General features: G+C 43.6%; 1 protein-coding gene across 3 annotated transcripts in view; it reads left to right on the top strand.

Annotated features, from left to right (window-relative positions):
• The window catches only part of mtor (mechanistic target of rapamycin kinase), a 79,394-nt gene extending 55,659 nt beyond the window's left edge, over nt 1-23,735 (top strand). The window contains exons 35-58 of one of the 3 annotated variants that reach the window (XM_076092635.1): nt 1,196-1,321; nt 2,055-2,186; nt 5,789-5,904; nt 9,851-9,968; nt 10,361-10,549; nt 10,949-11,076; nt 11,248-11,344; nt 11,630-11,728; nt 11,845-11,967; nt 12,382-12,564; nt 13,245-13,379; nt 14,574-14,748; nt 16,278-16,413; nt 16,600-16,747; nt 19,511-19,633; nt 20,110-20,192; nt 20,268-20,340; nt 20,433-20,507; nt 20,833-20,968; nt 21,857-21,919; nt 22,011-22,091; nt 22,358-22,438; nt 22,903-23,008; nt 23,213-23,735. In XM_076092635.1, coding sequence (XP_075948750.1) covers nt 1,196-1,321; nt 2,055-2,186; nt 5,789-5,904; nt 9,851-9,968; nt 10,361-10,549; nt 10,949-11,076; nt 11,248-11,344; nt 11,630-11,728; nt 11,845-11,967; nt 12,382-12,564; nt 13,245-13,379; nt 14,574-14,748; nt 16,278-16,413; nt 16,600-16,747; nt 19,511-19,633; nt 20,110-20,192; nt 20,268-20,340; nt 20,433-20,507; nt 20,833-20,968; nt 21,857-21,919; nt 22,011-22,091; nt 22,358-22,438; nt 22,903-23,008; nt 23,213-23,228 — 2,742 coding nt within the window. In that variant the 3' untranslated portion in view covers nt 23,229-23,735. Of the gene's footprint in view, nt 1-1,195; nt 1,322-2,054; nt 2,187-5,788; nt 5,905-9,850; nt 9,969-10,360; nt 10,550-10,948; nt 11,077-11,247; nt 11,345-11,629; nt 11,729-11,844; nt 11,968-12,381; nt 12,565-13,244; nt 13,380-14,573; nt 14,749-16,277; nt 16,414-16,599; nt 16,748-18,126; nt 18,236-19,510; nt 19,634-20,109; nt 20,193-20,267; nt 20,341-20,432; nt 20,508-20,832; nt 20,969-21,856; nt 21,920-22,010; nt 22,092-22,357; nt 22,439-22,902; nt 23,009-23,212 lie in introns of those variants that run through there. The other 2 variants (XM_076092643.1, XM_076092653.1) reach the window with 2 other exon arrangements.
• The last annotated feature ends 249 nt before the right edge of the window (nt 23,736-23,984 follow it).

Raw genomic sequence — 23,984 nt, forward strand, 5'->3', positions numbered from 1 at the left:
TTGAGAGACCCCTAGTGCCAGAAAATATCATTGTGTGCGTTAAGCCCATTCTCCAGCATGATACATAGTTCTTTGTCAACTTATCTTTTTTTTTTTCTACGTTTGCCCTTACCCGATGGTATACATCGAAGAAACAGACAGGAAATGTTGGGAGAAAGAAAGGGAGATGACGATGATCCACAGCTGGATTCAAACCCAGAATGTTGCGGTTTCATGGTGCACGTCTTGGTCCACCATGACGCCCCCAATGATATCGGCTGTTCTTTTCAATCAAGTTGCTTGAACCGGCTAATTTGGCACCTCCTCATTGCTTCTCAGCAGAATGATGTCAGTGGTCTCCTACAGTTAAACCCAGACTAAACTTCTAATCACTGATCAAAGCTTCTGCCAGATTTCACCTACACTCGGCCTCTTATCCCGTCATGGTAAGCCCACTGCAGAAACTGAAGTATTTAAATCTAGCCTCAGCTTTAACAGCTTCCTAAAAGGCTTGTCCCGACATACTTCTGCTGCCATCTAAGGCATACAGCAAACAAGTTTCAAATCAGATTAAACCATGAAGTAAGCACGTGTTGGGTAGTGTTATCTTTGAAACTCTGTTAGCTGTGTTGTTGGTTTAAAAGACATCAGCACTGATTTAAAGACCTTGTTTGTTGCTGCTAGTTGCCATGCAGCCTACAATGACCCTTACTTGTAGCAGTGTCTGTAAATGCAATCAGGTAACATCAGTAATTTATATTATTTTGTCTACCCCCCCCCCCTAGACTTGTCTTAAATTCAAATCATTCAGAGCGGATTATACAGAGCTTACTTATGTTCACCGGAGCTGGATCCCTCAGTGTCGCCTCCCCCTGCAGCACTGTGTTACATCACAATGATGAATGAGGTCGGGGTTGAGAGAATATTAGATCGTGAAAGTGAGCTAATGGTGCTTGTAAATGTATGAATACAGACCTGTGATTGTGAATGTTCTTTTCTGCCACATGAACGTGTAGTCACGTGTGAACATGTTTAAGACAGAGGGACCACTGCTTGCATTAGTAGCCCCCTGGGTTTCAACCGTGCCCCTCTCTCACACGTGTTCATTCTCTTGAGTTTTAACGAGTAGGTTGCTCTCTTTTGAGCGGAGTAACAAAAGGGTAATGCATCTAACCGTCTGTCCCTCGTGATCTTTATGTGTTTCTTTTCTCTCCAGGGTTGTCAGCGCATCGTAGAGGACTGGCAAAGGATCCTGATGGTCAGATCGCTTGTCATCAGCCCCCACGAGGACATGAGGACTTGGCTGAAGTATGCCAGCCTCTGTGGCAGGAGCGGACGCCTGGTCAGTACATCGACATATCTGTACAAAGCCCCTCAGCCGTCTCTGATCGGACCCCCGATCATGCGTGATTATTACGGTCCCATAACATTTAGGAGGAATGAATCAGAGTTGATTAAATCCGACTTGTCAAACGGAAAAAGGTAAGCTGAGCTCTGAGTTAAGTGCAAACATTAACAGCAGCCATGACATTTAACTTGATTTCAACCTGTTTTAAGTTGGCGCTGATGAACGTAGTAACGCAGCACCCTCAATCGCACTGTTTAGAAACCCGAGCCTGCATATCTGCACAATTTAAAGTGGTGCAATTTTCCATCCTTTACCTCACTGTTGTTCTAATTGATTGCAAGGGATGCCAGACAATCGGCCAATTTTTCTCTCTGCTCACTTTGCGTTTATGCACACACACACACACACACACACACACACACACACACACACACACACACACAGAATGTGATTGGCCAACGTCGAACGTAGCAGGAAATGTGATTAGAAGGGGTTGGAAAAAATGACATTTACCATTTTCTGTCTTCACAAAATCTTTAGCACTTACTCATGCTCTGACTTACTTGCTTTTTTTTTACTCTTTTGGTAAACGAACGTAATCAAATATTATCACGGTAGAAGTTTATCAAGCTCTTATTGTCTCGGGGCCCCCTAAAAACTGGGTTCTAATTAAACTATAAACCTTCTTGCGATTCATTTGCTTCTGTTGCCCTCTTCATCCCACCAGGCACTGGCCCATAAGACCCTGGTGCTCCTTCTGGGCGTCGACCCCTCCAAGCAACTTGATCACCCGCTGCCCACGGCCCACCCGCACGTCACCTACGCTTATATGAAGTACATGTGGAAGAGCGCCCGCAAGGTAGGAGCAAACAGACATGTTGTGTTGAGTCGACATTTTAGTTCAATGCTTATATATTAATCATGTATCAGAATCAGATTTAGCTTTAATGGCCCAGTGTGTGTACACATGGAAGGAATTTATACGGTGCAGACTGCACCACATACATGAGGTAGGTTGACAGTATATATAGTATTAACACCATGCTCATAATGTGTATATATGTCTTTGTACTTGACGAAAAAACAGGTATTACTTTTTTTAGGATAAACAGCAACGGGCATCGTGTTATCTTCTAAAGAGTTTTGATGTTCATTACTGTTGTATGGAAGTTTTTAGTGCAACATGAGGCAACAATCAGAGTTTACAATTTTCCAGATTGTGAGGGTTTAAAGTACTGGAACGTCCGTGACATAAACAGCTAATTAATTGAACATTGTGAAGGAAACAGCCTGAGAAACATTAACACCAATAAACCGTAAAATGGAAATTGCAACCAGCCCAGTGATTGTATTGTCACGCTTAATGAAGCCGTCCCACCAGGATCTGGAAGAGGTGTTTTATGATCGTCAACAATGACTGAGCTTCCCAGAACTATTATTATATATTTAGTGTCGTCGGTTCTCTTTAGGTAACGTAACCATAAAAAGCCTTCTGAAAAAAAGAAGCTTGTACCAAATATAAAAACAGTAAAGCTGAAGCATAACATTAAACCAACCTCCATTCAACGTGATGAGGACTGGCTGTTAAATTGCAAATTCTTGTATAAATTAAGTTCACTGTTGTATATGCAGGTAGCTAGCCAAAAGGTCATGTTGTCTAAGTTTGCTTTCAGATAGCCCCCCCGCCATGTAGATTATGGTTCAGTCAACATTTAGAATAGTTTGCTAAGATTTGAAAGCTTGAAAGCACCAACTAACAACAAAAATCAAAATAGTTTTATTTGCAAGCACCTTGTTTCAGTCCCTCCTAGACACGTGCACAGTACTAAAATCATGGAAACTCTCAATAATAAGGCCTGTGCCATAAAAGCAATGCGCAAATAAGCCAAATGAACTTCGGCCTACTGCTATATAACCTCCATATTGTGTGAATAAATTGAACAAGTTTTGGCCAGCCACTGGACCAGCACTGTGGGCACTACGCTGGATCCGCTCCAGTTCGCTTATAACAGCGACAGAGGCACAGGCACTATGCTGACTCTGCTTAATAAAGCTACAGAACACCTTATGCATCCTAAAGGTTCTGTCCGTGGGATTTAGCTCAATAAAAGGCTCATTGATCTCAACATCAATTCTCTGTGGTCGATAGTTCTCTGGATCAGAGGGCCTGTGTCAGGGGGAGCATGTCAGACTCTGAGCTCAGGCTGCCCACAAGGCTGTGTTCTTCCTCCTGTGCTTATTCACTCTTTTTACCAATACATTCATGATCAATGGGAAGTGTTCTAGATTGTTTTTAAGTATGCTGATGACATGGCCTTGGTTGGCCATCTACAGAAAACAGACCCACGAGGTGTAGCCGGGGTCGCATTCGCCAGCTAGAAATCAATGTGGCCAAGACAAAATAATTAATAATGTGCAGTAAAAAAACGACATCTTAACACATGTTGAAACTGTGAACATCTGTATTTACCTGGGTACAGTTCTGGGGTCTCATTTATAACCGTGGTCTGAAAGAGGCGTCGCCACTTCCCACGCAAAAGTTGTGATCTATAAAAACAAACTTGACGGGAGAATGTGCGCACCTGAAACATGTGAACATTTTGGATAGAGGGAGAAAGTTGATGAATGGAAGCCAGATTGTAGGAATTACATGTGAGAGGAATCATTACACTCCAGCATACTGAACACAGACTGTAAACATCTATCCGATGTGAGTATCCGCGGAGCAACCGCGGTGATGTCACACACCACCTCCACTCACCTCACCGGGCAAACTTTCACCACCATTGTAGCGACCATTTTGGAAGCAAACTGTCTGATCGCTGTAAACATATAAATACTGCGGTGACACTCTGCTGCACCATAGATCCTCTGTTAGGGCTGCGTAACTGGAAGAATCAGGAGGGAATGAGTGTTCTTTCTCTCGGTAGTTGCTGTTATTCGCTGTAGAGAACCACATGATCAGCAGGCTCATCCTCATTCATCCTCATTCATAAGGTGCTTTGCATTGACCATTTATGGTTGAATGTGGGCGTGTGTGAGGATGAACCAGCTGCGCACATTTACAGGTTGCGATTTATAAAAGGATATTGCGTACTGGCAGGCGTACACAAGGTTTTCTAAATCAGAATGTGTTTTGGCGTACGTGCATTTCCTCCTTTGCACGTATGTTCACATTTAGTTTGCACTGTTTTATAAGTTAGACTCCCAGAGGTCTCATTTACTGAGTATATCTTCTTACAGCAGCTTTATCTTCTGAGGAAACTGGCCTTTTAAAATGTTCATCCGGGTAGACAATTATGATTTATTGTATTGTGATTAGTGAGATTTGCAAGTGTTCTTCTGATTTGACAGACATTGTTACCGTGTTTCAGACATTGCAGTGTGGAGTTTGGTTAAATTTGCATTCATTAGAATCCTGTAGCAACTTACAAAACGCTCAGTCTTTAGTAACTTCTGAGAGGTTTTGATCTTCCTATTAAAAGCCTGGGTCGATCAGTAAAACACACTCGGCTGTTACGTTTCGGTCAATATTGTTTTTATTCTCTTGTATCCATGGCAACAGTGGATGAAGTAAGCCTCACTTAATATTTGAGCTAATAATAAACGTAAATGTTTGTTCTGAACGAGCTGTGCTTTCTGTGGCCGAGCGTCCGGCACAAGAACACCCGCCAAACTCCCAACTACCAGCAGTGGTGACCTAACGGCACACTGCAGGTGTGCACGCACGTCACCGGAGCAGCCTGGGATTGAACTGCTCTGCCCTGTGCCATTTGTCCCCTCAAACACACATAAACACACCGGCATTTATTGCCAGGTGTTGAATAGTGTTTATGGCTCCAGAGCGCAGGTCTCATTAGGGGACTTACGTAAGTGTGAGCATAAGCGTTGCTGTTGGACCAGCTGCACTGCTCACCAGAAAAATCGGAGTATATTAAAACACACACACACACACACACACGCATCTGTAAAGGACACATTGACTGTTCGCTCCTGAATGAAAAGACGCAAAAGTGGGTAATTTATCAGGTTTTTTTTTGTGTAATTTTTCAAATGAATTTCCTCGATGAATTGTCTGAAACAATATGCTGGCCACAGCAAATATGCCATCTGGATCAGTATGTCCGGCCCTTATTTTCTCCATTGTGGACGACATCCCAAATTTGGGCACGGCTACCTCTACTTTGCAGCGTCACAGTCGTCCTGGCTGTAATATAAGCTTCCAGCTGTCCAGCATTAAACTGACCGTCGGCTCTGTAGGAGCAGTAAGATGATGATAACAAATGGCATATAGGTGTGTCACTTTTGGCAGGACAGACATATAAATATCGAGTGTGACAACTTAGTGTCTTCGTCAATTTAGCACCGTCTGTTCACCGTTTGTCACAAACCAAAACCCCGACAGATGAGCATGTTTCTCTCGGTGAAGCTCTACCTGCCTTTTGCTTTGTGTCTCTCCAGATCGATGCCTTCCAGCACATGCAGCACTTTGTGCAAGGGATGCAGCAGCAAGCCCAGCACGCCATCGCTGCCGAGGACCAGCAGCATAAGCAGGAGCTCCACAAACTGATGGCCAGGTCTGCCTTTTTCTGAAACCCTAACCCTTCACATGTCACAGTAGGAAAAGCACAGGTGTCAACGGCTACTTACTGGGACAATAGAGCAGAGCCATCGTTAACTTTATTAGTAAGACCTGTGCTTTTCTTACTCCAGTATGACAAGTCAAAAAACAAACTATGGTGGATATCAAGTGTCTGTATGCCCGTACAGACATTTTCAGTTTTTAATGACGGATGTCCTGATAAAGAAAAAAAGATAATTTTTTCCAAGTAACATCTTTTTTTTTTAAACAGGTGGGTGGAAAATGCTTTTACTGGTGATTTTTTTTTTTTAATTTTCTTTGTCAGGATCATTTCTTTGATGTGTGTAGTTGTAATACTCATTTCGGCCACAAGAGGCTCAAGTGCACCGCTACCCCATGTTCTAAATAGGACTTAAAGCATTCATGACGAGGTGAGTTTTAATTTAACTTGTTGACACAAAGTATATGTACCTTATGTCTAGAGTACATGGGGAAATTAAAACTCACCCGGAAGAAAACATGAATGCTTTCAGTCCTATTTAGAACATGGGGTAGTGGTGCATTTCAACCTCTTGTGGACACAATTAGTATTACAGCTAAACATACATAAACATTTGTAAAAGAAACGTCACCTTTTCACTTGTTTTCACAGATGAAAAGAAAGAAACCTAAAAAAGTTTGCCCCAGCCGTTTCACTGAAAAAACAACTAGTAACTTAAAAAGATTGCCCTGATTATTCTGATTCCTTATTCTTTTTTTCCACTTATTTTTAAATCATAAACACAGAAGAAAAATGATTTGGATCAGACTTGGAAAATGGGCCACCATTTCTGTTTCTCACTTGGCTCTCAAGGCTTCCTTAGGGATGGCCCAAAATGCAGATAGAATCCCAGACATTTTTCACTGTCATTTCATTAAAATAACTCGCAAAACAAATGAAGTTCTGGTGTAATTAGCTTTGATCTCAAAGGCTCACCCCAAAACTGAGTCAAGTCCTTAATTCGGGGGACTGTTCTGGAGAGAGATGCTTCACAAAATCTAAAATCTTTTAAGTTTTACATAACCACAAAGTAGTTTTGACATTAGAATGTCTCGATTCAGGCAGAGACTAATAAGTACCACCTGCACATTCGTGTGGTCAAAGGCATTTGAACAGAACCAAGGGGCATCTATAAACTATGTTGCCATCGAGTAAACACGAGCTGGAGATCAGTCAGAAGCAGCATGTGTGAGTGGAGTCAGTGAATGTAGACAAATAACTGAGAAACTCCTCTTGGTGGTTTGTGAGACAGTGAGCAGTGTTCAGCACCTGCTGCTTTCATCCGCTAACCTCACGAAGAAACGTCACCAGTAAAGGAAAGTGATAATAGTTATATTACAATACAGTGAGCCGTTGAGTCCCCATCACAGAGGACGAGGGGCGCAATGTTGAAACTAATATGTTGTAGCGTTACATGTAAAGTTCTTCTTATCAAGCTTTTACAAGTACTAAGATAGATTTAAAACATTGAGTGCTTTGAAGAAAACTCACTGACTCTCTTCAGTCGGATGCACAGATACGACCGACTCCAGTAAATATCACCGGTGAAGCTCCTGAGAGGAGGTCAAGTTTACCATGAAGTAGTGCCAATGGGTCATCATGCATTTAGCTGGGGTTCAGCAGCATCACATCTCAGATTGTGCCTCTGTGCCAGCCTCCATACACCCACTCCAGCACGATGGAGAAAAAACACAACGCAACACGCGTCAGTCAGGAAAAAGTAACCTCATGTATTTTCTGCCCTCGTGTTGTAAACACACAGGGTCGTGTACGGTGCATTCTGCTTCTTTTTTATGAGCGTGACCCAATGCGGCTTAGCACCTTTCCTGCTAGACCGCTGGCGCGCCGTGGTCTTTTTTTCAAAGCGGGCCAGATTCTCGGAAATGTCTCACCTCAAACGTCTCAAAAAAATGATGCCGTTTGTGCAGTTTGTCCCACAGGTGTTAAAAGGAACGGGTGTGTCTGCACCTGCATCTCCCCTCACCCGGGTGTTGTGCTCTTCGGCTGACAGCCCTGGCACAGTCTTGGCACCTCTCCACTGGGATCGCCTCGCTGTAGGATAAGAAGCTGTTTGGAGTCTGTTTCAAGCAGTTGTCAACACAACACCGGATTTTTTATTTATTTTTTTAACGTGACATTTAAATAGCTACCATGTGTTCTCAGATGCTGATTTTGGGGGATTAGAGAATGGAAAGTTTCTTATTCTCCCCCAAATTGCCGGGAATGACTTCAAAATCTTAAAGAAGTTGTTTGCATGCTCTTGTGGGCTCATGAAAATATTTGAGGAGGATATCGTAAGCCTTTAACAACATTTAGGTGTGTGATAGTTGTTGTTGTAGCATCGTGTTGGTCAAACGACTCAAAACAAGTACAAAGTGTGTCCTGGCAGCAGACAGCTATAATCCTATGTACAGTAAATCATACAGTAGTCTCTTCAGGTCTTGTGGACAAACACACGCCAGTCATGTGCAGCCGCCCATCTCATAAATCATACATGGCAGCACACAAGCGTGACAACAGGCAGAAGGGGCTTTTTTTATTTTTTTTTATTTTTTTTATTTTTTTTGACTTTTGCATCGTGAAAAAGCGTGACTCTGTCTGTCTGAGGAATGCATGTAGGGGGGAAAACACCTGTATAATGTCAGTCAGGACGGGTGCTCTCCAGACGTGCTGACACACTTTCATGAATACAGGTCGGCCGTGTGGTATGGAGCACACCTGGACCGCTCAGTCAGACGCTCGCATCCGCACAGTCACGTGGACGCCTCCACTCTCTCCCCAAAGAATCCAGTGGAATTTTTCAGCGCCGTTTTTTACTAGAGATCAATGACCCTTGCCGTCGCCATTCGAAACAAACATGTTTTTCCGACGTCCCCAAACACCCCGGCCTCCTCCGGCCTCTTCCCCATAAGTTCAACCCGCTAACAGTTTACGGAAACAGTTTGGCATGGACGCGCTGAACCCAGACTGTGCGCTCCCATGGAAAAGCACTCAGAGGCAACCACGCAATTCCCGAAGAAACTCATCGGAGGTGCTCTGCAGACAGTATTCAGGCTGCTGGTGGATGGGTCCACAATGCAGCGCTTGCCAGTTGCTCAGTTTAGTGTAGTTGTGTGTAAGTTATACGTCTTGGCCGCTCCAAACACGCTAGTGTTACTGTGTGTGTGTGTGTGTGTGTGTGTGTGTGTGTGTGTGTGTGTGTGTGTGTGTGTGTGTGTGTGTGTGTGTGTGTGTGTGTGTGTGTGTGTGTGTGTGTGTGTGTGTGTGTGTGTGTGTGTGTGTGTGTGTGTGTGTGTGTGTGAGTGAGGGTGACGGATAGAGCTAAGTCCTCCTCAGAATGCCACAAAGCTCACAGTCGGTTTAAATTAAAGGAAAAAAAATGTTTGGATAATTGAAAGTCTCCGGCTGTGATCCCAGAACCTTTCAGCAGATGAACACACTTTGCTGCCTTTAGTAGCGATGCTTTTGATAAATGCCTGCGTGACATCAAACTGTTGTATCCGGCTCACTGCCAACTCTCCAGAAGCAATGACGACAATAAGCACGGTTTTAAACTCCTGCTGACGTTTCTTCGTTGTCTCGTATGTTGTCACGTAGTCATTGATGTAGTTCTTGTTGCAGAGCTTCTTTGAACAGCATTGCCCTCTGACCTCAGTAACTGTTTTTCTGTTGAATGCCAAAACATGTCAGCAAGTCTGTTTATCATTTATAGAATCGAAGCTGGTCATAGGAGGTTCATTGGTCGGGTACCACTTCATTGTTAGCGTGCAGTTTTTGTAAATGTTGGTGTAGAAGGCAAACAATCTATCTTCCAACAGGTCGGGCAAAGTGTAATTTAAATGATAGTCTTGGCTGAACTGTCCCCCTCTTGTCTTTCTATCTATCCCTTTCCTTTGTGTAGGTGCTTCTTGAAGCTGGGGGAGTGGCAGCTCAGTCTGCAGGGCATCAACGAGAGCACCATCCCCAAGGTTCTGCAGTATTACAGCCATTCCACCGAGCATGACCGCAACTGGTACAAGGTCAGTGTCTCCCGTTTAACTCCGACCTTTCACTTTTGACTTCTCTGTAGCCGGACTAAAACCCCAGCTGTGTCAGCAGGATAACTTTGGAACCCATTTTATTGCCCTCTAACCAATCATGTTTCGTTTCTGCCTGTGTGCGGCTCGTTTATTGTGATCATCCGACTGTTGATACTTGTGGTGCTCTGCTAACCCCTCTCTCCATCCATCCTCACCAACTTCAGCTCCAACTTATGTGTTTGCATGAGAATAATTACAGCCCCCCCCCCCCCTCCAGGAGACATCTGTCCCTCAGTAAACTGGAAAATGACATCATGCACAAAGCACATGCAAGTTGTTTCCAGTCACCACCTCTTATCCTTTTTCACTCAGTTTGTATCGTCTGTCCGCAGGCCTGGCACGCCTGGGCGGTGATGAACTTCGAGGCGGTGCTGCACTACAAACACCAGACCAATGGACGGGACGAGCCGCGGCACGTTGGCGCTGCCAGCGCTAATAGCGAAGCCAGCAACAGCGACAGCGAGGTTGACAGCACCGACCACAGTCCTGTGCCCTCACCGGGACAGAAGAAGGCCAATGAGGTGAGAGTCTCAGAGAATTAAGCCCTCTTCACCCCCGCCTACAGGTGCTCTTCTTCTCTCCCAGCACTCCAAGTCCAACCAAGGTAGAAATACTGACGCAGATCCCAGGCTCCGCTAGTCCATGTCGATGTGTCCTTGGACAAGACTCCCCAAATTGTTCCTGCGGCGTACGGATGGGTATGAATGATTAGATAGTCCTGATGGGCAGGTGGCCCCTTGCATGGTAGCCCCTGTCATCAGTGTGGGTGAATGGGTGAATGATGACATGTAGTGTTAAAGCGCTTTGAGTGGTCGGAAGACTAGAAAAGCGCTACACAAGTACATTTACCTCGCCATCTCCATAAATGTTTGACACCAGTACAATACCTTCTCGCTAATAGCTTCTTTTCTTGCATGAAGCATCTGCTGTTTGCTGACCCTCCTCAGGACCTCTCCAAGACGCTGCTCCTGTACACAGTTCCTGCTGTACAAGGTTTCTTCCGCTCCATTTCCCTCTCCAGAGGCAATAACCTGCAGGACACACTCAGGTGAGTTGAGTGACTGAAGCGTGAGTAGTCCAAGCAAGCTAACAGCACCCGTGTTCATGGACACCCTTAGCACAAGTGGTGCGTGGGGATGGGAGGACCTCTAGTGGTTTTATTGTGACTGCACCGTGTCATGATCCTTAATAACAAGGCACTGCTTTTTGTTCTGTTCAGGGTTCTGACTCTGTGGTTTGACTACGGCCATTGGCCTGAAGTGAACGAAGCCCTGGTGGAGGGTATCAAGACCATTCAAATAGACACCTGGCTGCAGGTAATACATGCACACACACACACACACACACACACACACACACACACACACACACACACACACACACACACACACACGAGGAGTTAGCCTAGAGATAAAGAAGTGTGTTAAAGGAATCCCTATGAACGATGCATAAAGGTTTGGACATGGCAAACATGTATCAAAAGAAAAGATTTTTAAAAAACCTTTTGATTTGAGCTCTTGTGGCGTCGATGCTGTATTTTATATTACACAGATAAAGCCAGGTCACTGAGGTTTTATTCCATTATGTCTCTGCCTGTGCAGGTGATCCCTCAGCTCATCGCTCGAATTGACACTCCTCGAGCCCTGGTGGGCCGCCTCATCCACCAGCTGCTTACAGACATCGGACGGTATCATCCCCAAGTAAGTCTGCTCACGCATACCGCTGTTTCAGAACAGAACCAAGAACGCGCCTTTTATGGTCACTTAAAGCGGTACGGTCGGTGAGTGTTGGATTGTTCTCTCTGTTCACCTCCCAGGCTCTGATCTACCCACTAACCGTGGCCTCCAAGTCCACCACCACAGCCCGCCACAATGCTGCTAACAAGATCTTGAAGAACATGTGCGAACACTGCAACGCTCTGGTCCAGCAGGCCATCATGGTAAAGGAATTTAATTATTGCTGTTTATCATTACTCATTAAAATCATTTTCACCCTTTACTTAGAAAAGGTCGTTTCTTGAGGGGTAAAACTTCTGTTTGTCTGTTTTGCGCCTGCAGAATAAATGTGTCAGTTGCTCGTTGCCTCCATCTCTCTGTTTCACATTCATGTTTAGTCTTTGGTCCCATAAAAAACTAAAGTGGCAGCGTTACAGATGTGCATCAATCTGTATCATAAAATCTGAACTTCTTCCTCTGCCTCTACCGTGCACTCTGCGGTAAACATGAAATGAAAAGAATGCATGAATGTAGATATTATGTAGATAATACCCATGCAGACCAGATGCCTGATATCTTATACCCCTTAGTTTGGAGGGGCAGTATCAGTCTGACCTTATTCATCTTCCTTCATCCAGGTGAGTGAGGAGCTTATCCGAGTGGCCATCTTGTGGCACGAGATGTGGCACGAGGGCCTTGAAGAGGCGTCGCGTCTTTACTTCGGCGAGCGTAACGTCAAGGGCATGTTCGCTGTGCTGGAGCCTCTACATGCCATGATGGAGAGGGGACCACAGACCCTCAAAGAGACGTCTTTTAACCAGGTGCGTGCCATCTCAGATTGGGGTTGAATTTCGAGTTTACACCACAAACTTAAGCCTCTGCATGTCCCCTGTGCGACATAGATTAAAAGTTGCACGACAGTCTTTTTGTGTTCAACAAATTACGCCACAAATTTCTTTTTAAACTGTTGTTATAGAAACTCAAATACAAATGTTGTGTTCCTAATTAAGTTCCTGAATTTAGTTCTCAAGATGTGGAAAAAGTAAATACCGCTTCGTAAACTTCAATTACATCAGTTTGCAGAGATTTGTTTTCACTCTCGCATTAATCTTTTCTGTTGAAAAAAAAGTGTCATTAACACACTGTAAATCGAAACCGTAAAACAACGGATGAATATGTTTTACAGGCATTGTAAAATTAACTATGTATATTTAGTCACCTCACAATGAGTGTGAGTTTGTACACAGGACTATTTACTTCACAGCCATAAGTCATACCAGTGACCCTAGCTCTGAATGTTTCCATTCAGGCTGCCTTTTGCAGATGTGCGCTATTAAAAACAAAATACTTACTGAAAAACCCTGGATTAATCAAGTTGGAGCGGTGATGTTTAATGCCGTGACATTCAGTTTTATAGTCCCGCTTTGGCAAACCATTTTTGGTTTAGTTGAATGAGTCATTGTACGAGGACAGAGTGTGTTTGTCTCACTTTATGCCACAGGCTTACGGCAGGGACTTGATGGAGGCTCAGGACTGGTGCAGGAAGTACATGCGCTCTGGAAACGTGAAAGACCTGACCCAGGCCTGGGACCTCTACTACCATGTGTTCAGACGCATTTCCAAACAGCTGCAACAGGTGAGTGACACTACGCAGTCACAGAGCGTAGTGTCTTAAAGTCGTACTCTTAAAAAACTAATTCTAGAGGAGAGAGAAGACTCTAAGGCTCCCGGTAAAAGTAGAGCTGACATCCCACCAGCTCTGCATTCACATGTCCATCGGGTGTGATGAGATATATTTCGCCTTTTACGTCACGACTCTTTCTTTGATCTCATGGCAGCAGGTAAATTTGCGCGCGTACTGTCTGTAAAGGGAATTCAGAAGCATGATGGACGTCAAAGAGGAATGGTAGAGCATCATGGGAAAGCATCGCTCCTTTTAAAAGCAGACGGCTCTTCTCTTGATAATTAAACTATCTTTTCCTTCACCAAAGATTTTAATACACTTGGTATCTAAATGCTCTTACAAACACTCTTATATCCCAGACATATGGATATGCTAATATGCACGTTAATATTCCCATAATGATCTGTATGCACAAAAGCTTTCACATGGAGACACCGTATCCATATCTGGATTCACACAGGCTGTTAGCCATTTGCTTTGGCGACCTACTCAAAGTCAGTTTGCTAAGTCATGAGGAGAGGGGCTTAAACTTTATCTCCACAGGTGGAATTGAAGTGCTAGATGTCGTTCCTCGCAGCGATCATTGCGTCGTCGCAGAACGACATTTCAACAGCTCTCGCTTCACATAGCAAATGGAGACGGCAATACTATCTGACATTGTTGCGTGGTCCCGCTGTCGGGGGGGATGCTAACTGCTTTGACGTTACAGTAAGCAGCATGAAATACACAGTGACATAATAAGATGCTGGGAGCATTTTATTCCCCCTCCGGGCATTAACAGGGAAATAAACCCTCTGCAGGATGCATCCAAACAGCAGATCCACAGCGGGTTGATGAGGTAACCATACATTCAACTGTAAAAGCATTTAAATGGATTCAATGCGGTTTAAATCACCGACTGAATGCCGACAAGCAGAGGGGACATCTGTTGATGGATACGTGGACAGTGAAATGCTACAGAGTGATTTATTAAAGGTGGTGTATAAACAACTTTTTGCACATAAGACCTTAACTTGGATACGAGCCAGTGTCTTTAAAACTGTTGGCAGGAGCTGTTGTATCAGTGCTTTTTTGTTTTGTAGTTACACAACAAACTAATTGCCTCGTCCTGTGCTAACATCTCCACCTCATCAACTTTCCCCACAGCTGACCTCCCTGGAGCTACAATATGTGTCTCCAAAGCTGCTGATGTGCCGGGACCTGGAGCTGGCTGTACCAGGCACCTATGACCCCAACCAGCCTATCATCCGCATCCAGTCCATCGCCGCCTCCCTGCAGGTCATCACCTCCAAGCAGCGCCCACGCAAACTCACCATCATGGGTAAGGTTAGGAGGAAATTGCGCAGGCCTTGTGGCTCTGAACCCATTATATTAGGAAAATAGATTGAAGAACATCTGTAGTTGTATGCTTTCAGCAGGCGTGGGCCATCGCATTAGAGAAAATTCAATATTCAGAGTCTTTACCCAAACAGCTCCAAGGCCACTATTTATTTTGAATTCATCAGTCGTGGCAAAGTTCTGTTTGTGGATAATACACCAGAATAAAAAGCTTCTTTACAAACAGAAGCAAGATTAAACCTGTGATTTATTTATTACAAAATTAATCTCAATCACCACCAAAACCCCCCAAAACAAACTACTTTTTTGAAACTCAATTGACAGGGAGTTCACGTCGTGAGTCATGGGTATTGCCATTTTCTCTCTGGAGAAAAATGGTGCATGCAGGTCAGATCGATTTGTCAGTAATCCTCCCAACACCGTCCACTGGCATTCATTTGAATACATAAAATAAGTAATTCTGACATTTAATGCCCTGCTCTGCTTTGTGAAATACGACTCCGAGGTGCTTCTAAAATGGCATGGCACTATAAAGTCACCTTGTCTAGAAGCCCAATCCTCAGATTATCAATCACAAATGGTTCGCTCCACTTCACTCCTTTTCTACCCCACAATGTACCTCGTTCTGACGTTTTCCATCAGCGTTACACAACACACTCTGTAAAAGACGATGGCCAATAAATCAACTGACCCCTGGAGCATGACTTCAGATTAAGACCTGTCACCCACTACGGGCCGCTTGGATTTACTGTCGGCGCTCGGTCCCCCCAGTGACACACAATACATTGCTCACTGGGATTGTCATTAGGAGCAGACGAAGGATAAAGCAGCGACTCGGTCGAACTCGTTCCACCGGATGTATCGGTTAACTCCATTGAAGGTGGTATGATAATTCCAGTGTTGGTACAAATCATTGTAGTGTGGTCTGCTGAGAATACCGAGGACGGTATAAGATAGTGGAACAATAAAGTGACGTCGTCTGCACTTCAGATAAGTTAAATACTTTCCCCTCCCCGTCCTGCTGAAAGCTTCCTGATGCTGAAGAGGATTTAGTTGATGTCACAGTTCATCCAGTGCACAGATACATATTTTCCTCTCCTCGTGAGTTGATCGAGTTAAATGCCTTGGCCGCAGTCAACAGAACTTCACAAGGTACTTTCAGTATGTACTTGTGTGTTTGTGGGGTTCTTTTCCATGGCAGAGTCCCGTCATATCTGTCGTTCCGGAGAGCCGTTCCAAACCACGGGCGACCGTTATGCGAGGGATTATGGGGAGCAAGCTTACTCTGGGAGCGCCCGGGTTCATATGAAATCATTTATTGCCGCCTGCTAAAAAGTCACTCGGCATTGCTTCAAGAGGAGGTAATGGAGATGCAGCTGCAGAGCAGCAGGGGCGCACCCTGGAGAGAACAGCCAGTAGCTGCCAAATCCAAGCACATAACCGTTCTTATGTAATGCCTCAACCCTTCTGAGAGCGGTGCATCGACGCTGTGTTGTGTGGCGCCCTCTGCAGGCAGCAATGGCCACGAGTTCATGTTCCTGTTGAAGGGCCACGAGGACCTGAGGCAGGACGAGAGAGTCATGCAGCTGTTCGGTCTCGTCAACACACTGCTGGCCAACGACCCTGCGTCCTTGCGCAAGAACCTCAGGTACACACACGGTCGTCATCACACACACACACACACACACACACACACACACACACACAGACTCTGAGGTACAGTACACCTCACACTTGTCTGGAGCACACACACATACTCTTACAGTTGTGGACATGAAGGTATTGAAAATAAATAGTGCGTTTGTTTGTCTTTTCTGTGTGTTGGGTTCACCAGCATTCAGCGCTACGCAGTGATCCCGCTGTCCACCAACTCGGGCCTGATTGGCTGGGTGCCCCACTGTGACACCCTGCACGCCCTCATCAGAGACTACAGAGAGAAGAAAAAGATTTTGCTCAACATTGAACATCGCATCATGCTCAGGGTGAGGAACCACTAACGTCCATTAGTAGGGACGCACTGGTCGATACCGATGTTTAAAATACCATATTAGCCGATTGCCGATACCAATGTTCTTGTTATTGTTGATGTTATTACTTAGTTGTTGCTGTTATTTAAACCCCTTCTGTGCCAGGGAGCTCTTATAATGTCAGTCAGCATTTCATTACCCTGTCTTTAAATGAGCACAAATGTATGGAACAACTTTTACTATAACCTCCTTTCACATTAAAAAACGTTCTTAAAAAAACAAAAAAGACCCTTTAGCTTCTATACAGACCAACAAAGATATTTGTTTTGTGAAATTAAATGTAATTACATTTGTAATGGCGATTACAAACAGTGTTTACCACGCATCAACTTTACTTGGGCGGGCTGTCCAGGTTTGATCCATGATCCGTACAAACCAACACATTTAGTCCGCACTAACTTGACGCAACACAACAGATAAAAATCGGCCACTGCAAGGCAAATATCAGCCGATAAATCAGTGCGTCCCTCGTGCATTTTAATTGAAAACAGACAGAATTGACATTATTTGCCGACGTATGTGTTTGTTTACATTATTACAGCAGCGTTTTCTCCGTTTCAGTTACCTCGCCCAGCAGTATTAAAATGTTAGAAACAATTACAGTCCATTCCCCGGACGGATCTTAATTATGCTCACACATTAATGTGTGATGATGAGCTAATGTGCTTGCATTATATTCACTGTATTGGGCCAACAGTTGTCTCATTCATGAATTGTGCGTACGTTTGATACTAAATACTAATTAGATTCATCAAAGCTGAGGAAGCGTCTGTTTGCAGTGACTATAAAGATGAATACCAATTACTCTTTAATGAAAACACATTCACAGGCCCTTAATTGTCTTGAGTTAACCTGATATCTCCGCGTCAGAAATGCCCAATAAAGCATAGAGAACGCATACATACAAAATCCTCCCTCTGGAAAATGTCACCACAGGAAGTGAGAGTGATGATGACAAATGGGAGCAGAGACGGTTGAGACCGAGACATCCGCTGTGCAAAAAGCTTTACAGAGAGTGGTGTGATTGAAAACTGTACACCGAAGAAGGAACATCAAGGCTACAGGAGAAAGGCGGAGCTGAAATGTCATTGGTCAAAAATAGGATGATGGCATGATGATGTCCAATTCAGTGTTCATTTAGTTAATTTGCACTGAAATATGTCAATAACCTTTATTACCATGACTAAAACGAGCAATATCGACAGGACTAAAATGTTGTTTAAAAAATACAAAACACCAAAATCTCTCTTTATTTTCGACACCTAACACCTTCTGTTCCCCCTCTCTCTGTAAGACACACACACTGTCTCTGTCCTTCTTGTCTCTGTCCTCAGTCCTGACAACAGTGCAGATTGGCACTCCTAGCGGGCCGGGCGGGTGCGACCGACCTGCACATCACTAATGACCCGAGTCAGGACGACTCGGAGGAGCAAAGCTGTAGTCTTCTTCATTCAACCTGTTTTTTCCATCAGATAATATTAAATATAATCGTACGCAAAATATGTTGGACTTCAATGACGAAATTATTTATTTTGGCTAGATTGACTGAAACGTTCAATAAGACTAATAATAAAATAATATAAAATAAGACAAAGACTAAAATGTAATGACTGGACTAAAACTTTTTGAGTTGTCGTCGACTTAAACCACACAAAACTTAAACTGTGGGGAAAGGAAAGGAAAAAAATGACTAAAACTAATAACCATGATAGAAGTTGCACTGTGAACACGTTTTCTTCTGCTGGCATGTTTTGAATAAGATTTTATTTATATCCTACTAATAGTGTTATTAATGATGTGTTGCGTTGGGTTTAAGCCGTTTAAATGTCAAGATATTAAGTTGAACAGTCAGTCAGCCAGGCCATCAATCAGTTGTAGATGAATCATGAAGCAGATGGTTGAGTGAGACGATGACCGATTGAAGTCTTTTGGAGTTTCACTGTGTTTCTTTCAGCTCAGTAAATATAAACTATTATTCTGGTTGTTTTCACTTCTGCCTCAGGTTCACAGGGAACTCAGCTGTTGTACACACCTTCAGGGCAAACACATACAAAGTTACTAAAGCCTTTTCCTTCATCAGATTAGGACCCTCAGCGTAGTGGGACCTGCCTTCCCCCTAGTTTCTCATTCGCTATGACCTGAACCAGTTTATATTTCAGTATTAACACAACCTCTTAGCTGTAGTTACATTAACACGTTGAATCCTTACCGGTATTATATGTCTTTCACTTGAATTAATTCAATTTCACTGTAGGTTATAACGCAGACAGTAAACATTCAGTGTGAAGAGTCTATCAACTTATTTGATCTCGTATTCATTCAATAATATATTGGCATCAAAAGCACATCATACAGTAACTGAAGTTTAGTTTATTAAAGGTGAAATCTAGCAGAAAGCAAAGATCATTTAGACGTGTCAACATATTAAACATGAACATTGAAGTATTTTAATCATCTTCTGGAAATTGCGTTTGTCCTGGAAACTAAAATGATATCAGACTCCGTCCGTTGTGATGACATTCAGATCACTCTGGTGACTTCATATTTGTGCACCAACAAGTTTTAATTTTCATTTTCATTTTTAATTGAAACGCAGAATCCAATATCCTTCACTTGTAATTGGCTTCGAAAAAGTTTAAAGCCTTGCATCGTGTCTGAACTCGCAGCGTTCTATTGGAATTCAAAGTCTGCTTGTGTAATGGGCTTTGTTTACTCCAGATGGCCCCAGACTACGACCACCTGACGCTGATGGAGAAGGTGGAGGTGTTCGAGCACGCCGTCAACAACACAGCCGGAGACGACCTGGCCAAGCTCTTGTGGCTGAAGAGCCCCAGCTCTGAGGTGAGATGCTCTGCGGAGGATGATTGAGAGTCCTTGATCTTTCCAGCATCCTTTCTCACATTCCAGAGGTTCTCTGGTAAAATGTTCAAAACATGCAGATCTATAAATCAACATTTTTGGCAGGTCATTTTTGGAAAGGTTTTCAGTTGATGCAGAGGAAACACTTTTTTAAGTGTATCCAGTCTCGGATGTTTCTAATTATTTTTGGGAAATACAGAAAAATATAAGTGATGGTTTCCCTGAAGAATCCGTTTTCTGGATTGTGTGTCCCACTTTCAAACCACTGACTTCACAGGACCCAACAAACAAACAAACAAACCCTTCAAATTGAATCCGTTTTGAGAAGCAATAATATCTCGTGCTCCTGATGCTGTGCGCGTGACAGAGTCTGGAAAGAGGCGTCGAGCAGCCTGCAAGAGATTTCATTTTCCGCACTGTTCTGGTTGAAGGTTGTCATAATGTCATCTCTCCTCCAGGTGTGGTTCGACAGGAGGACCAATTACACCCGCTCCCTGGCTGTGATGTCCATGGTGGGCTACATCCTCGGACTGGGTGACAGGTGAGTTTCTCATCCAAAAGAACACATTGTTATGATATCATAAGACATTAACATAGAGATGTTTCTGTTCTCCAGGCATCCTTCCAACTTGATGTTGGACCGCTTAAGCGGCAAGATCCTCCACATTGACTTTGGAGACTGTTTTGAGGTGAGAGGAGATTTTTCTTTCAATGCGTTATCCACAAATTTATGTTTTTGATTTATCCGAGACTGATGGACCCCCATTGCATCCTTCAAAAGGTCGCCATGACCAGAGAGAAGTTCCCTGAGAAGATCCCATTCAGACTGACGAGGATGCTGACCAACGCCATGGAGGTATGCAACTCTTGTGCTGTGATAAACACTGTTGTAATAGTGTGAGTATGACTGCGTGAAGGCTGTCTTAAAAAGAAGAAAAGTAAAAAAATAAATTTAAAAAACCTCCTAAACAACTGGAGAGGTTTTTAGAGTTAAAAGCATGTTTAAAAAGCTTTTAAAAAGAGAAATTCAAGCACATAGCACAGAGTTGCACCTCCACCAAACCTCTAAACACCACATCGGATGCTGCTCTTCACTCCCAGATACATTGACATCTCTTTAACGTGCAAACACAAAGCTCCTGAGGTTTGTGTCCATCGGTTTACGTCTGATTATGCTTCAGGTGACGGGCTTGGACGGTAACTACCGGATCACCTGCCACACAGTGATGGAGGTGCTGAGGGAGCACCGGGACAGCGTCATGGCCGTGCTGGAGGCTTTCGTCTACGACCCGCTGCTCAACTGGAGGCTCATGGACAGTAAGAGATCATCAGCTGCTCACCGTCGGTACATTCAGCATAAAGGAGCACAGACGACCGACATATTTCACGTGGCAGACTGAAGGAACCACGGCAGCATCACTTGACAATAACGGGTTCAGCCCACAAGAATACATTTGCGAGGGTGACTCCACTTGATGTGGAAACTCTTTTTTTTTTTTTGAAGTGGTTGAGAGTTTGAAGCATTACATTTAATCAGACGGGGCTGATTAAAAACTAAAGCGCGCTCCAAGTAGTAGAATGAAAATCTATTTGGCTCGTATTTGGGAGAGGAAACGTTTAAAGAAGTGGTGTAGACGTCTAAAGGTCGTTGGTTCAATTCAAGTGAGCAAAAGTGAATGAATATCTCTGGCACACCTTCTCAGCTAATACTGTCTGGCTTCCCTTAAGACGAGCAGCATTCATCAGTTTTACTCTAAATGAGGGGCAGTATTTTATATTTATATTTCAACACATAATTATTGTCATACATCATTTGTCGGCATTTATTTTGATAATTAAAAACGGTTATAAAATCATGAAAATTGGTTTCTGAAAATACTATTCAGAGCACATGTTTTTATGTTGTTTATTTTGACTATTTATGGTTTCTGACCCTGCATTTCCCGCATTAGTTAGAAGCCCATGAGGCCTTTCTCTCAGTTTCCTCCTGCATTTTAAATTACTGCAAGCATTTTCAACACCACAGTAGGAACCTTAGTTTATGGCCTTAACTCCTTGTAAAGGTTAGAAACGAGCTTCTTTCTTCTGCAGTTAAAAAGGTTAGAACAATGCTGCTGCTGCTGCTGCTTCCTGTGTGATGGATGAAAAATACAATATAGCCATTGTTGAGGAAAAAACTCACACATTTCCTTGTTTCTTCCACAGCAAACACCAAAGGCAACAAGCGCTCCCGCACCAGGACCGACTCGTACACCGCCGGGTCAGTGGGTGAGTCTGCAACACAAACCGTGCACCATGTTTTCTACGTGATGATGTTAAGAACATGTTTGAACCTGCCGCCGCGCTCTGTCCTCTGCAGAGGCCCTCGACGGAATCGACCTGGGAGAGACGACGCACAAGAAACCCGGCAGCACAGTGCCCGAGTCCATCCACTCCTTCAGTGAGTCGCCGGCTCATTCTGTCTGCCATGGATTGATCTGTTGAAGCCTTTTAGTGTGTTTTATTTTCTTCTTTTTCTCAACAACTCAAAACTTTTTTTGCTGTCATAAATGATTGGTGTAACTGTTGTGTTATTGTTAGGCAGCACTTCAGTTGATTTGAGCTGCAGAGAGGCTCGGTGTAGAGAGAGCACTTGCATTCACGGTTTCTAAGTCGGTAATAGTTGTTGATGCCGTTATGTTTGTGTTTTTTTTATTTTATTATTAGTCGGAGACGGATTGGTGCAACCTGAGGCACTCAACAAGAAAGCCATTCAGATTATCAACCGAGTGAGAGACAAACTTACAGGTGAGTTCCACACCGAGCTGCTGTTTGACTCCAGTTTTGATCTTCAACACAAGCCTGTGGGTGAAATACAGCTGTATCTCTAGTGTTAAGTAGTAAAAAAAAAAATGGAATTAGTGAATTACCACGCAAACAAAGTTGCAATTTTTGTGGAATAACTTTATGTTAAAAAAAAGATTTATTCATAGTTGTAATTTTTTTTCCAGTTGCTCAAAAAAACAATGCTTCAGTGCAGAAATGCTGTAGAGGGAAAAGTCAAGTGGTCCTATGTTTGACTCGTACTTTACCTTCTTCAGTCACATTATTATGATCACACTGTAAGCTAACCCACCATCTCTTGGTGTAGAGGAAAGGACCTGAACAGTCCTAAGAAGACCCCGGTGCCACTGATTGAAGTGCTTGAAACGGGAGGGATCCAAACCTCCCGGTAAAGGTCGGGTGTTCTGATGAGACTTTGTTCCCTGCAGGTCGAGACTTTTCTCACGATGAGACACTGGACGTGCCAACACAAGTGGAGCTCCTCATCAAGCAAGCCACATCACATGAAAACCTGTGCCAGTGCTACATTGGATGGTCAGTACTCGCCTGTAATTATTATTATCATTATGCCTGGTATTTTCTTCCTCCGTATTGAAGTAGACTGGTGATGTAGGGCCGCAGAAATGCACAAATCCGTTGTTTTCCCACATTTTTGAATTCACTACTACATCACTGGTGTTCAGCAGATTAAGCAGAACGAGACAGACTTCAGTGAATCATTACTTTTTCTGTCTCCAGGTGTCCATTCTGGTGAAGAACCGCCTCCGGCAGACAAAGTTAACGCTTGACTTTTTGTCCTCACTGGTAAACCAAGAAGAAACACTCAACTCAGATATTTCTCCCGGTAAAGTGCTTCAGCGACACAGTGCCGAGCCTCTGAGAAAGATATCTTGTTTTGTTGTTATTGTATAAATATCCGATTTTTTCCAGTGACAATGTTTGAAGGTTGTGAGAAAGAGCTCAGTTTGGACCTAATGATCATAATTGAATTCAAACTGCTTCAAATGACTTCCCTCGCTTTTAGCACCATAATCAGTTGCTAAAGCTTTCTACGGCGGCCATATTGTAATAAGTTGTGACATTTCTTACTTCACACACTGTATTAAAAACCCACCAGTCCGTCGTATCATTGTGTATTAATGTGACCGATTTCAATAACTAACTTAAACATTCTTATGAAGTTTACTCATGACAAGTCAAATTTGATTTGAGAGGATGATAATGTACTGTCTGTGTGCCATTAAACCCTGTACAGATACCACTGTGACCGCACTGTGTTCATTTACCTGTCCGTGTTGTTCATTTGGGTCGAGTTTGTCTCACCTACTGCAGGTGAAAACAGAAATATATAAACAATTAAGAAAGATCTCCATTAAAAGGCATGGGGTGTAACGCTCCCTTTGTTTTTCTATTATGCCCACAGAGGGCACTCTGACTCCTGACAAGATCCTCCATCTTTTCAGGAATTATTTTGGGAGAGGACGCACTCATCAGGCCAGAGATGATGAGA

The sequence above is a fragment of the Anarhichas minor genome, unplaced genomic scaffold, assembly GCF_050575085.1.
Source record: "Anarhichas minor isolate MPS153535 unplaced genomic scaffold, ASM5057508v1 ptg000003l, whole genome shotgun sequence".
Lineage (NCBI taxonomy): Eukaryota > Metazoa > Chordata > Actinopteri > Perciformes > Anarhichadidae > Anarhichas > Anarhichas minor.